Source organism: Dipodomys merriami, unplaced genomic scaffold (genome assembly GCF_024711535.1).
Source record: "Dipodomys merriami isolate MVZ:Mamm:240054 unplaced genomic scaffold, mDipMer1.0.p SCAF_60, whole genome shotgun sequence".
Lineage (NCBI taxonomy): Eukaryota > Metazoa > Chordata > Mammalia > Rodentia > Heteromyidae > Dipodomys > Dipodomys merriami.
In genome coordinates, this window is record NW_027206180.1 from 25,882 (window position 1) to 40,760 (window position 14,879).

The 14,879-nt window shown below is 43.7% G+C and overlaps 1 protein-coding gene across 2 annotated transcripts in view; it reads left to right on the forward strand.

The window, feature by feature from the left end:
* The first annotated feature begins 1,217 nt into the window (after positions 1 to 1,217).
* The window catches only part of LOC138814499 (serine/threonine-protein kinase SMG1), a 91,852-nt gene continuing 78,190 nt past the window's right edge, over positions 1,218 to 14,879 (forward strand). Inside the window, exon 1 of one of the 2 annotated variants that reach the window (XM_070003397.1) lies at positions 1,218 to 1,412. In XM_070003397.1, coding sequence (XP_069859498.1) covers positions 1,327 to 1,412 — 86 coding nt within the window. In that variant the 5' untranslated portion in view covers positions 1,218 to 1,326. The remainder of the gene's footprint in view (positions 1,413 to 14,879) is intronic. The other variant, XM_070003398.1, reaches the window with a different exon arrangement.

Genomic DNA, 14,879 nt, shown 5'->3' on the forward strand with positions numbered 1-14,879 from the left:
ACTAAGTGAATGGTGGAGCTTACGGAGGAGCGAGGGGTAAGGGGGAGCAACAACTTTTCATAATCAAGTACCCCTGCAAGCAATTGTACAGTTCACTTTGCAACACAAAGGTTAAGTCCCCTTATGCAGACAAGCTTAAGACACGTACCTGATGTGTGTCTTGCACATTCCACCACCCCCCCCCCCTTACCCAATCCAGGGCTGGGGATTGAACCCAGAGTCTTATTGATGCCAGGGAAGTGCTCGATCGTCCAGCTTCACCCCAGCCTCTTGTCTACATATTCGATACCTATGTATCGATCACATCTGCATTCACAGGAGTCAGATGCTTCAGTGAATTCTCTGGGAGGAACCGGGGGTGGGAAGGTGTTTCAGGGGGGATTCCCAAGCACAGGCTAGGGGCTGGGGTCGCGGCTTTTCCTCCGCGTAGGAGCGGGCTGAACTGTCAGGACTGGACGCACACCTCTCAGGTGTGGGCTGCGAACTCAGCACCTTCCTATTTCTACCTTTTCCGGGGGATCGCGAGCAGGTGGGCGCTCGCGAACTCCTATGCATGACGCAAGAACATCAGCGCCCTCATTGGACGCCTGATTACACCTGATTTGTGCGCGCGCGCGCGCGCGCCTGTGTGTGTGTCTGTGTGTGTGTGTGTGTGTGTGTATGTGCGCGCGCGCGCTTGTGTAAAAGCGACGGCGGAGAGTCCCCCCCCCACTCCCGTGATCCCCCGCGGTGGACGAATCTCAGGGCCTCGAGGGAGGTCTGATCGCGGCCCCGCCCCATCAGACCACGCCCGCCAGCAACAGGCCCCGCCCCCACACAAGCCCCCGCCCCTTCTCCCCAGGCCCGGCGGGCGCCGGCGCCGCCCCTCGTTCCCAGCATGCCGTGCGGCAGCGGCGGCGCGGCGGGCGGAGCCGGGAGGCGGGGAAGCCGTGGCCGTGTGAGCGTGAGGAGCCGCCACCACCGCCTCCTCCTCCTCGCCGTCCTAGTCCTCCTGGGCCCCGGCGTCGCGGGTCGCGTACGGCTCTGGAAAGAGACGTCGCCTCCCCTTCCTCCGCCTCCCCCTCGCCGCGCCGCTCCCGCCTCCTCGTCCTGCGCTGCGGGCTCAGGCGGAACCCGGAACGGCCGTCGGCCTCCCCCGCCCTCCGCCGCCGCCGCCGCCGCCTCCTCCTCCTCCTCCTGCTCCTGCTCCTCTTCCTCCTCCTCCTCCTCCTCCTCGGCTTCCTTCTCAGCCCCAGGCCGGAGCGCAGTGTCGGCGGCGGCCGGTTCGGGCGGCGACTCGCGCTTCTCCGGGCGGCGGCGCTTGGCCATGTCGTGTCGGGGAAGGTAATGAGCCGCAGAGCCCCGGGGTCTCGGCTGAGCAGCGGCGGCGGCGGCACCAAGTACCCGCGGAGCTGGAATGACTGGCAACCCAGGTGGGTGACGGCGGCCGGCCCGCCGCCGCCGCCGCCTCCGGGCCCTCGGGGGCGCCGCCCGAGGCCTCGAGCCGCGGGGCCCGCCGGCGCGGCCTAGGCCCTCCGCCGCCCCGGGGAACCGGGCGCGGCTTCCTGGGTCTCTCCGCGGGCCTGCCCTGGCGGGTCGGCCGGCCGGCCGGCCGCGGGGAAAGCCAGGCCCGAGTGTCAGCGCCGGGAACCCTGGAGCGCCCTGCCGACACGCCCTGGCTTTTAGGGGTCGGGTGGGAAAAGGAGGCCCTCTCGGCATTTGGGGATCCGAGTTCAAGACCCGCTTGGTGACTCCCGGACTTCCTGGGACCCTCACCCTTCCAGCCCCCCACGTGGAGGACCTGAACTCCGTTCCCCGCTGGCCCTCCCACGTGCTCTTCTTTTTTTAAACCTCGAACTCCCAACTCGGGAACTTTGACTTTTAGGCCCGGCGCGAGTCGGGCTCGAGAGGAGGTTGTGGGGTTGATGATGGAACGTGTGGAGGGAGGTCGGCTTGTCCTGACCGATCCTGGGAAATGGAAGTTGGCTCTCCCAAGTGCAGGACAGGTGGACGGACGCACCTGGACGCGGAGATCTCCCTGGGCACTCACTCTCTCAAGAGTATTTTTTCTCTTACTGTGTCGGGCGGGTTTGATCTCAGGCCGCTTTGGGGCCTTGGTTGGATTAGAAGATATTTAGGAGTATTCGGATTTTTTTTTTCCCCATTAGGTCAATATAATTTCCAATTGTAGTTTAGGATTGATTTAGTCTTTGCTACTGAGAAAAGACTTGTAACAACCAGAAGAGTATTTGGAATTTAACCCAGCACGTAGGAGAACTTCCTCAGTGTATTTGCATGTATTTTAGGGTTAGTGGATACTGGAAGCTTTCAAACTTGAAAGCATACTTGGAATATAATTGACCAGAAACTGGCCAAATAAATGTAAAACGCACACACTATAGAATGCTGCTTTGCTTCCTGATGAACTTCTCCTGATTTTCAGCTGTGTATGGGAGTGAAAATTTTCAATTGTAAGATATTAGAATGTTAACCCCCCCCCCTCCCTCCAGTACTGGAGTTTGACTTAAGAGAGGAGAGCTTCCTGACCAGGGAAGCCCTGCCATTCTCCCAGCCTACAGAATCGAAATAATCTTTGAGTGGTGGTGGTGAGGTCTCTTATTTTGTTCAAGTATGCTTCCGTTAGTTTGTGTCTTTTGAGAACTGATGTATTTAAATGACTTTAAAAATGAATGCCCCAATCTAGAATTGAGATGTTAATTAGTTCAAAACAGTTGTTTGAAAAGAATGGCTTTGACTTGACTGGTACAGGGTTTTAAATAAATCAGATACAAGTAGTATCTGTGCTGTACATACTTAATTGTTTTCGCTTTTATTTAGATGTGTGAAATTTGACTTTAGGCAATTAGTGCATTAGATGATAAACAACTTGGATTTGACCTTTCACACCTCTTTAACAATGGATTTTCTGTTGGTTTTTAGCATTGTGCCAGTATATTGAAGAGAATTTTAGATATCATTGAGAGGTTACAATACTTTTCCCAAATAGTCCTAGAGCTTTGGGAAATGAAAGTGTAACTGTGCTAAATAAATGTGATAGCAGATTGCCAGCCACATGCTGAGGTCACCTGACTTCATTGCTGAAAGGTATGAAGCAGAATGGCATAAAAAGTTTAGGAATCTGTGCATAGGTTATTAATAAATATTCATGTTTCTTTTAGTTGCTTTCTGTCTTGGCTCTGTGAGAGATTATTGGGGGTGGTGCTGGGGGGAGGATGTAAGGATGTAAGCTTGCTTTGGAGCTCTGTTCTGTAATAGTCTGACCTAACACCCAGGTTAGGTGGGTACTTGTGAGGTGCACCATGAATTTACTTAGTAGAGTGCCGTTGTAGAGAACAGAGAAAGAAGTATGTATGGACGTACTCAATAACCTTGATTAGTTTGTGATGTGCCATAGTTGCTTTGTAAAATGGCCAATAAATAACCCCAGGTATTTGCTAAATCTTAATTTTGTGACATTTGGGGTTGTTCCTTCTATTCAGAAAAATGAAAGATAACAGAATGGAGGTTGAACTTTCCACTAATTTTTAGGGTTCATCTGAATAGTAAAAAATTCCATTAATTTCCTGATTTTTCAGGGGGCAGGGTGTTCTGTGCTCCTTGATTTGGGATTTTGAGAAAGTGGGTTTTTTTTTTTTTTTAAGCAATCATTTTCAGTTTCTTTTAGCTTTTTTTTTTTTTTTTTGCCAGTTGATCAGGAAACTTGACAGTTGACTCAATCATGACCATGAAGACAGGAAATGTTCCAGGTGGCTGACAAGTCTAGTGTTAGAGAAGACAGCCTAGCAGGCCCATCTTCCTTTGAAGCACTGCATAACACTGGCTTACAGACTTTAAAAAAAACAACTGTACTTTGAACATTTACGAATGGTTAGGCAAGTGAGTGGTATTCGGTTAGTCAGTTATTACTTACAGTCTGAGGGTTCATCAGACATGGAGTTAATATTTTAGGAGGCAGGCTCGTGACTGTATTCCTAGTTACTCAGGAGGCTGAGATTTGAAGATCACCATTCCAAATCAGCCTGGACAGAAAAGTCTGTGAGTGAGATTCATACCGCCAATTAACTAGCAAAAAGACACAAGTGGAGCTGTGTTTCAAATGGTAGAGTGCCAGCCTTCAGCCTTGATCAAAAAGCTAAGACAACAACATAAGGTTCTGAAATTTTATTTAGTTATTTTTTATTTTTATTTTTTGTCTGTTGTGGGGCTTGAACTCTGGGCCTGGACGCTGTCCCTCAGCTCTTCAGCTCAAGGCTAGCACTCTGCCACTTGAGCCACAGAGCCACTTTCGGCTTTTTCTGTTTATGTGGTGCTGAGGAATCGAACCCAAGGAAGGCTCAGAATTTTAAATCCCAGTACTAACACCCAAAAAATGAAGGTTTTATGATCCTGTGGATACATCTGGTGTTTTCATATGGTGGCTTTTTGAAGTTAGTTTGCTTTCTTTTCTACCTTAAAAATATATTTGTCAATAGACAAAGTCTTTTACTTTTCTGATTTTATTTTGAAAAACAATTTATGTACCATTGAAACCTAGAATTAAAGTTAAATGTGTAATATTATACATTTTATTATTTTTTTTATTTTTATTTATTTTTTTGGGTCCGGTCATGGGGCCTGAACTTTGGGCCTGGGTGCTGTCCCTCAGCTCTTCAGCTCAAGGCTAGCACTCTACCACTTGAGCCACAGCGCCACTTCCGGCTTTTTTCTTTTTGCTTATGTGGTGCTGAGGAATCGAACCAAGGGCCTCATGCATGCAAGGCAAGCGCTCTACCACTGAGCTACCTTCCCAGCCCCTATTATACATTTTAATATTCCAAAATACATAGATTACTTTGATATAGTAAAAAAAAAAAAGCTCATTAATCAAGAAAGAGAAAGCATTCAGTCCATCAAAAACAAGTATATTTTATTTCTTGGATTTGTTTAACAGATACATGGGAAGTCTTTTGGTGCCCAAACTTATTTTTACAGTTTTTTTTGTTGTTGTTGTTGTTGTTTTTTAGTACTGGGATTTAAAGGCCTGTGATGCTAGTCAGGTGCTCTAGCACTTGAGCCACTCTAGATTTTCTGGAATGGTCTTGCTCTGTTGTTCATATTGACCTCAAACTTGAGATCCTTCTGCCTCAGCCTCCCAGATAGCTTGCGTTAGAGGTGAGTACCACAATGCCAAGCTATGTATAGATTTGATACAACCACATAGTAGAAATAGCTTGCATGTTTAATGTAGAACAGAGGTTAGAATTCTCAGTACTTTCTGTGACAGACCAAAAGATGGAAATGTTCTGAAATTGAAAGTCATATATTAAAAGCTAGAATTTATTTTTATTTTTGAGATGGGGTCTTGTTGTATAGTCCATATTGGACTTGAACTTAAAGAACTGCTGTCTCAACCAATGGAAGTCTGAGGTTAGAGGTGTGCATTAGTACACCAGACCTTTAGCTAGATTTTTTTTTTTTTTTGAGCCTGTTCTGGGGCATGAACTCAGAGCTGGAGCATGAACTCAGAGCTTGAATGCTGTCCCTGAGCTTTTTTACTCATGCTAGCACTCTGACACTTGAGCCACAACTCTACTTCTGTTTTTTTTTGGTTTTGTTTTGTTTGTTTTTTTGGGTCCGGTCATGGGGCCTGAACTCTGGGCCTGGGCGCTGCCCCTCAGCTCTTCAGCTCAAGGCTAGCGCTCTACCACTTGAGCCACAGCGCCACTTCCGGCTTTTTTCTTTTTGCTTATGTGGTGCTGAGGAATCGAACCCAGGGCCTCTGGCATGTAAGGCATGCGCTCTACCACTGAGCCACCTTCCCAGCCCCTACTTCTGGTTTTTTTGGTGGTTAATTGAAGGTAAGAGTCTTCATGGACTTTTCCTGCCTGGGCTGGCTTTGAACCTCGATCCTCATACCTCAGCCTCCTGAGTAGCTATGTTTACAGGTGTCAGCTACCAGCACCCAGCTTCTAACTAGGTTTTTGAAAGAGTTTTCTATGAGTAGACCCCTTTATGAATTTTAATGTCTGATGCACATAGTATGGTGAAATATATAAAGGATATAATTACATGGAGACATTTCATAGCTATAAGTGGTACCAGATTACTTTTTGGGGGGGTTGCAGGGGGAGTTAGAGGAGGGAGACTGAGTCTCATTGTGTTCCTCAGGCTCTCCTGCCTCAGCCTCCCAAATACCTGAAACTACAGGCATACACACCACATCGGTACCAGAGATTTGATAAGTTTGATAGTGAGGTGTATAGTCAGTTTTGTCTGTATTTAATGTTTTAGAAGGAAATTTATGTTTTCATTATAAAATAAAGCATTCCTTATGAAACATTTAGCAATTATATCTTTTTTAAAGCAATTATATCTTTAAGCTAAACATTTTCTCCCCTTCTGTTTTAAGTTCTTTGTAAATAGGGAATAGAGTTAAACATTTTTTTCTTAAATGACAGAAGATATGTAATACTCTATTGAATTAGAAATACTATAAATCAGTGAGAATGTTCTGATTAGGAACTATTGATGTTTTAGAGATGCTTATGACTTCTAAAACCATTCTCACAGAGGTCATAGGCTCATAGGGGAAGTGAGGACTTTAAAATAGCAAGGCATCTAAATACTGTATTATAGGTCTTGATATACTTTTTTTTTTTTTGGGTCTGGTCGTGGGGCCTGAACTCTGGGCCTGGGCGTTGTCCCTCAGCTCTTCAGCTCAAGGCTAGCGCTCTACCACTTGAGCCACAGCGCCACTTCCGGCTTTTATTCTTTTTGCTTATGTGGTGCTGAGAAATTGAACCCAGGGCCTCATGCATGCAAGGCAAGCGCTCTACCACTGAGCCACCTTCCAGCCCTATACTTATTTTTTTTTATGCGATCAGTAAAGTTTAAAATGAGTTAGAAGTGGGAAAGCTCTACAGTTGAGTATGAGAGGAGAATGAATTGGTGTCTACAGCTATGACCATAAATTTGTGGAAAAGTCCTAAAAGAAAATAAGGATATGGTAAAGTGTAATTTGTCGTTGGCAAAATATTTAAATAAAAATCGATTAGAAGCCTTGGGCACTTGTGAGGAGTAATACAAAATAAGAGGCAAAGCCTGAAGAGTTGGATTAGAACCATATTTGTAAGCTTTGACTTATCTGTAATGGCTTTAGGGAATGACCCATTGCAACTTTACCTAGTAGATGTGGCACAACTTCGGAAGATTAAATCTAGGTTCTTGAAGGAGGTGGAGTGAGGAGGAGGAAGGGAGGGACTATAGGAGTAGACAAGAGTGCTACCGAAGAACCTGAGTATTGTATTCTGTTTATAATTCACAGTTCAAATTCAGACAAGTGTCTGGCCAATATGCAAAAAACCCTTCATTTGTTATCTGCTGTTGATTGAGGATGATCACTTAAAGTGATACTTTTTATCTGCTCACACTTGAGTTTGCCTTAGGAAACGTACATGGAATGTCACACATAAAATGGAGTGTGATTCATAGTGTCATTTAGGAATATTGAGTTCTCACAACTCTTCAGGATTTCCTGCCTTCCCTACCTGGCATTTATAATAGGCACTTTTGCTATCCTAATTACCCAAAATAAATCCCTAGGGTTCCTTTCATTGGACTCTCCTTTATGATTTACATAAGCTGTTTGTTTCATGCCTTCATATTGTCATTATTTTCGTTACCTGTTTTTGGCTATCTTAGTTTTCTCAGAGCTCATTTTACTTTGGGAACTACAAAATAAAATGTACCTTCACCTACATAGAGATAGAAGGGCAAAGATTGCAGAAATATTGTGGTTTAATTCTTGTATAAAATAGTCCAGCTTAGGTGTATATAACTTTCCCCTTTACATGTAGAACATTTGCTTACATAGAAATGTTTGCTTTTACGGTATTATTCCTTGCTTGTTTATGTACTTTTCTAAGTTTGCTTTTCTTTTGCACTCCACTGTAATAATTTTTATTTATTTTTTGTCTTTTGTGGGGCTTAACTCTGGGCCTAGGTGCTGTTCCTGAGCCCTTCAGCTCAAGCCACTTTGAGCCACAGTGCCACTTCTGGTTTTCTGGTGGTTAATTGGAGATAAGAGTCTCATGGACTTTCCTGCCAGGGCTGGCTTTGAACCTAGATCCTCAGATCTCAGCCTCCTGAGTGGCTAGGATTACAGGCATGAGCCACCGGCGCCCGGCTGTACTCATTTTGAGACATGTTATATATGTCTTAATTAAGTTTAGTGAATTTTGACAAATATATACACATCTGTACCCAAGAATTCAATCAAGAGACTTCAGGTTGACTTTTCCCCACTCCCCAAAGCAGCAGTGTATGGAGTCTCTGCATAATGTCTTACCATTTATTGCCAGTTTACAGTTAATAAGGATTAATAAACTCATCATCTTCAGTATATTTCTCTCATTTTTCTTTTGCTATAGCATTGCTAATTTACTTAGAGTATCTGAAGCAATTTTCAGGCTTTTGAGTTCAGGAACATGAAGGAGTTCCTCTTGGTGGCTATCTTTCTTTCTATGAGTTACAGGTTTATGGGCCCTTTTTACCCTTGTGCTACTTGGCTGTGGCTCTGATCTGCTCTTCATGCTCTTCTGCATCTCAACTTGTCCTTCCTTTGACTCCTAACCCTGCCTTCGGTGATTTGTCTCTCTGCTATATAATTTACAAGGGATCTACAATGAAAAAGAACATGCCCTTTTCACTTTAGTTGTCCATTTTGTTCTCCAATTAGTTAGATGTTTGAGAGCTGTGATTGGGTCATTTTTCTCTCCTGCTTTCTGTGTCTTATCCCGATGGCACTGCCCAAGCTCATTCCTGCCATAGGGCCTTTGCATGTGCTGTTCTTGGTGCTACTAAAGATGATTGCCATTCTCAGCTGCTTTTATACTGTCTTGTCCTGTCTTACCCCTCTGTGGGAGAGTAGTCTTCGTAACACTTCATCCCAGGTTTTCTATTGTCTTTTTCTTTTCTGTTCTGTTTTTTTTTTTTTTTTTTTTTTTTTTTTTTCTGGTGGTGGGACTTGAACTCAAAGCCTGGGCACTATGCTTGAACTTTTCTGTTGAAGACTAGTGCTCTACAGCTCTACTTCCAGTTTTCTGGTGGTTAATTGGAGATAAAAGACTCATGGACTTTCTTCCCTGGGCTGGATTCAAACCACAATCCTTAGATCTCAGCTTCCTAAGTACCCAGAATTACAGGCATGAGCCACCAGTGCCCAGCTCCCAGGTTTTTAAAATAATACCAATAAGCACACATTTTGTGTATTTTCTTCAATAAAAGTATAACCTTCATATATGTGGATCTCATATAATTCATGTTTTACTTCTATATCCTTCTACATTACGAATCTGGTCTGTATTTGAGTACCTTCTCAAAGAACACATGTATATGCATGCTCATGCACAAACACATTTGCTATGAGTTGAAATTGTTAAGCAGCAAAAACAATCTAATCTTTTTGACTTTTGACACAGGGAGGGCAGGTACAAATGCAATTAAACTGAGAAATGATAGGTTAGAAAGGCAACATGTCCATTACCTAACTTCGATTATAGAATTTAAAAACTATTACTTTCAGGAATATCAATTGAACGTTGAATTATTTTCTTGTTCCCTAAATTATGTGTCTATACTGTACATAATTTAATTTGATGACAAGAGTAGTGATGATGCTGGAATCTTGGAAAGGTTATCCTCTGCCAGTATAGTACTTTGAAGTTCTTGGAGGAGGAGAACCTTCATGCATCTACTGAAAAAACTTGGGAAGAGTCATATTACTTTATAAGAATTTGTATGGAGGTGGGGGAAGAGCCAGGTGCTGGTAACTCATGCCTAGCTACACAGGAGGCTGAGATCTGAGGATCCTGGTCCAAAGCCAGCCCAGGCAGGAAAGTCCGTGTTATCTCCTAACAGGGCCTAAGGACAGCTCCCAGGCCCTGAGTTCAAGCCCTAAGACCAACAAAAAAAAGAAAAAAATTTTGTATAGACAACAAATAAGAATGCTGTACGAGGGGCTGGGAAGGTAGCTCAGTGGTAGAGCGCATGCCTTGCATGCCAGAGGCCCTGGGTTCAATTCCTCAGCACCACATAAGCAAAAAGAAAAAAGCCGGAAGTGGGGCTGTGGCTCAAGTGGTAGAGTGCTAGCCTTGAGCTGAAGAGCTGAGGGACAGAGCCCAGGCCCAGAGTTCAGGCCCCATGATCGGACCCAAAAAAACAAAAACAAAACAAAACAAAAAAAGAATGCTGTATGATCTTAACTGTATTATAAACTCAAAATGAGCATGGATGTGCTCTCCTAAGTAAATTTCTAGTTAGAAACTATGTTTTTTTTCCTCTTTTGCTATAAAAGTTACTTAAGTCACTTGAATTTTGATTAAAATGTATTTTTTTTTTTTTGTTGGTCGTGGGGCTTGAACTCTGGGCCTGGGCTTTGTCCCTCAGCTCTTCAGCTCAAGGCGAGCGCTCTACCACTTGAGCTACAGCGCCACTTCCGGTTTTCTGGTGGTTTATTGGAGATAGGAGTCTCACGGTCTTTGTTGCCCAGGCTGGCTTTGAACAGCAATCCTCAGATCTCAGCCTCCTGAGTAGCTAGGATTACAGGCGTGAGCCACCAGCGCCCGGCTTAAAATGTATTTAATATAAACTGTAAAAAAAGAATTTGTATGGACTCGCAGGTTAAAAGTGGCTTACTGATGAGCTTAAACTGTTTCATAAGTATCTGAAATCTTAAGGCTAAGTATAAATATCTTGATAAGTGGCTCCTGCCTTAGCGTGAGGAGCTTGGTTCCCTGGTGCTGAGGGCTGCTTCCTAGTCTTCTGGGGAACTACCACACTGTCTTCATTAATTAAGAGAATAGTGAGATTATTCTGAAAGCTTTCTTCTTTGCTCAACTAGTTGATTTATGGCATTTTACTCCCCCCCCCCCCCCCCGCCCCGTGCCAGTCCTAGGGCTTGAAATCAGGGCCTGGGTACTGTCCTTGAGGTTTTTACTCAAGGCTAGGGTGCCACTTAAGCCACAGCTCCACTTCTGGGAGTGGTTTTTTGGGAGTGGTTAATTAGAGATGAGTTTTATAGACTTTCCTGCCTTGGACAGACTTAGAACTTCAGTCCTTAGATCTCAGCCTCCTGAGCAGCTAGATTTACTACAGATATTAGTCACCAGTGCGAGGCTAGCACATTTAGTTTTAAAAGGCAATTGTGTATTTTAAGATTCTTGTTACTTTTTTCAGTGCTGAGGATGGAACCCAGGACTTTGGAGTGTGGTAGGCAATTGCTCTATCACTGAGCAATAAACCCAGCCCTAGGATTATTTTTAAAGGGGAGATTTTTTAATATGTAGTTAGGGAAACTTACTAACATGTCACTCCTTGGAGGATGTGCATGAATATACTGACTGGTAGAACATTATCAGAAGATCTCCATAGCTATTATTTGTGTGTTTTCAGGACTTAAAAAAAAATGGTTGCACTTTTTTTTTCTTTTCTTTTTGTGTATTGGGGCTTGAACTTAGGCTCCCAGGCTTTAACTTGGCTTCTTTCCCCACCCCACTCCCAGTCTGACTCTCTACCACTAGAGCCACACCTTTGTTGCCTGTCATGTACAATTTTTATGTTACTAAAACATCCTTGGGGCTTTCTCCCATGATGGAGGCCCTGTCTGGTTTAGACTCTTCTTAGGCTCTTGTCTTGTGTAATTCAGTGATTTCTTAATTTGTGTCCCAAAGGGCTCTTTGGCATTAAACTGATATATGGGAGGGGGTGAGTTTTGTAGACTTTCTTTATCTTCTTGGGGAGGTCATAGAAAAAGAGGTTTCTTTCAGTTTTGGCAACTTCCCAGGGCAGTGGGATGTTTCTAGAGTACTTTCCAGGACTTGCTGACAAATGTGTGTAGTGCTACAATTATCACTAGCACTACCAGGCCAAAATATACTTTGCCCATTCAGCCCCTGTGCCCACTGCTGATCTCTCTCCCCTGCCCCTGTACGTGTGTCTTTTCAAGAAAGTCATAAGGTGAGTGTTTTTTTTTAAATTTTGGTGGTAAAGTGCCCATAGAATGTACCACTTTACAATTCACAGGCCTTAGGTACATCTGTGATACTGTGCAGTCATCACTACTGTGTAGTTTCAGTAATTTCCCCATCATCCTGTGTGAAAAGCCCTCTGCCAGGAAGCAGTTATTCCCCAGCCTCCCTTTTCCCAGTCCCTGGGTATCACAGTCTGTCTTCCCCTCTGAATGTAGGTGCATTCATATAATATGTGGTCTATAGTGTCTGGCTTATTTCTCTTAGTCTGTTTTCCATGTTCATCCTGTAGCATGTGTTGATACTTCATTCCATTTATGTATGTATGTATGTAGGTATGTATGTATGTATGAGTGTATGTATGTGCGTGCTGGCCTTAGGGCTTAGGGCGTGCTGGCTCCTGAGGACCTGGGCACTGTCCCTGAACTTCTTTTGCTAAAGATTAGTGCTCTACCACTTAAGCCACAGCTCCACTTTCACTTTTTTTGGTGGTTAGTTGGAAATAAGTCTGACCTGTAGCTTGGGCTGGCTTCAAACCTTGGTTTTCAGATCTCAGTCTCCTGAGAAGCTAGGATTACAGGTGTGAGCCACTGGTACGTCATTTCTCTTTTATAACTAAGATTCCATTGTATAGGTACATACTTCCTTCTTGAGCCATTCTTCTTCAATGGACATTTGAGTATCTGAAGTTTGACTTACGTCACTAGGCTTTACGTATAAGTTTCTTTTTTTTTTTTTTTTTGCAAGTCATGGGGCCTGAACTCTGGGCCTGGGTGCTGTCCCTCAGCTCTTCAGCTCAAGGCTAGCGCTCTATCACTGGAGCCAAGCACCACTGCCAGCTTTTTCTGCTTATGTGGTGCTGAGGAATCGAACCCAGGGCCTCATGCATGCAAGGCGAGCACTCTACCACTGAGCCACCTTCCCAGCCCCACATATAAGTTTCTTTTTGAACACCTGATTTCAATTAGCTTGGACTTATACATAGAAGATTCACTGGGTTATGTAACAGTTCTGTTACACCTTTTGAATGATGTGAAACTGATTTCTGAAGTATGTATACCATTTTATGTTTCCACCAGTGGTGTATGAGGGCTTTCATTCTTCCATATCCTCACAAAACCTATTGCTGGTTTTTTTATTTTTTAGATTTTATATTTAAAGTATGGCTATCTTAGTGAGTATCAAGTGGTTTTTCCTTGTGGTTTTGATTTGCATTTCCCTAATCACTAATGATGAGTATTTTTTAATGTTCTATTGGCCATTTATTTGTCTTTTTCCTGTGTAACCCACGCTGGTCACAAACTTGGTTTCTCCTACCTCAGCTTCTCCCTGTGTTGGAGTCTCAGATGTATCCTACCACACCTGACTTTGTATCTCTTTTTGAGAAAGGGCAATTTCTTTTTTTCCCACTTGGTAATTTTTGTTGTTGAGTTGAAGGACATTTTTTTTTGGTTCTATGATTGTTTCCTTTTTTTAAAGACACGTTTTTTATTGTGAAAATACTGTACAGAGGGGTTACAGTTACATGAGCAAGGTAATGAGTACATTTCTTATCCAGCATTGTTGCCTCCCTCCCACCTCAACTACCACCCCTCCCCCCACCTAAATTGTAAAGTTCGTTTTTTGACATAGCATCTTGTATTTCTCATTGTTGCAATGGGTCAATCTGTATCCCTATTTAAACATTTTGTTTTTTCCCCTTCCCCTCCCCAAATTATACCAAATACAGTGAAAACGGGTTATACCATGGGGGGGAGGGATAAAGGAATTTTTTTTAATGCTTTGGATGTTAGACTCAAGTGATTTACAAATATTTTTTCTGATTTTGTGAGTTGGCTTTTCACTTCCTTGATGATGTCCTTTGTATGAAAATAAGGTTTAAAATTAATTGATATTAAATATATTTAAAACAATCAGCATTTAAATATATGGGAGTGCCCCTTTCTCCCTCCCTCCGTCTTCCTTCCCCCCCTCCTCCCTCCCTCTCTTATCCTCCCTCTCCCTCCCCCCCTTTCTCTTTTAAGCTTTCAAAAGTTAAACAGAGGAGGATTTTGTTGTTGCATTTCTGCACATGGCTTCTTCTATTTCTAGCCTCTTTGTGTTTAGAAAAGTGACTTTTTCGTTTTGAGCTTTGTAACCCAGGTTGGCCTTGTACTCATATACTACACTCCCAGCTCCCGAAAATACATCTACAATTATGAGTGAACTAGATTTTGGTTATAAAAGTCTTAAAGGACAAACATAAACAGTCTAATTGGATTTTGAACCAGCATCATTTTCTAGTTGTCTTCTGCCTTCCTTTCTGCTCTCATGAAATAACCACTATATTAGTTTTTCCCAAAATTTACATGGTGGAAGATCCTCTTATCTTCAATAGTAACACCTCAAGCAAGTGAGCAAATTGAGTTTGACCTCATGAGAGACACATTTTGGGTGCCACAAGTGTTTGAAGAAGTTGCTAGTAATGGGATTTCTTCTGCAACTATAGAGCTTTTTTGGTGCTGATCCAGGGCTTGAACTCAGGGCCTGGGTCCTGTTCCTGAGTTTTTATGCTCAAGGCTACTGCTCTACCATTTGAGCCATAGCTTCACCTGTAGCGTTTTGGTGATTAATTGGAGATAAGTTTTCATTTTCCTGTCTTGGCTGGCTTTGAACTGTGATCTTTAGATCCCAGCTTCCTGAGTAGTTAGGCTTTCAGGCATAAGCCATCAGCATCAGCACCCATTTTTGTTTTGTGTTCTCCCTCCTCCCCCTTCATGCTGGTCCTGGGCCTTGAACTTGGGGCCTGGGTGCTATCCCTGAACTTTATTTTTTTTTCCCCCTCCCTGAAGGCTACCATTTGAGCCTCAGCCCTTGCTGGCTTTCAATGGTGAT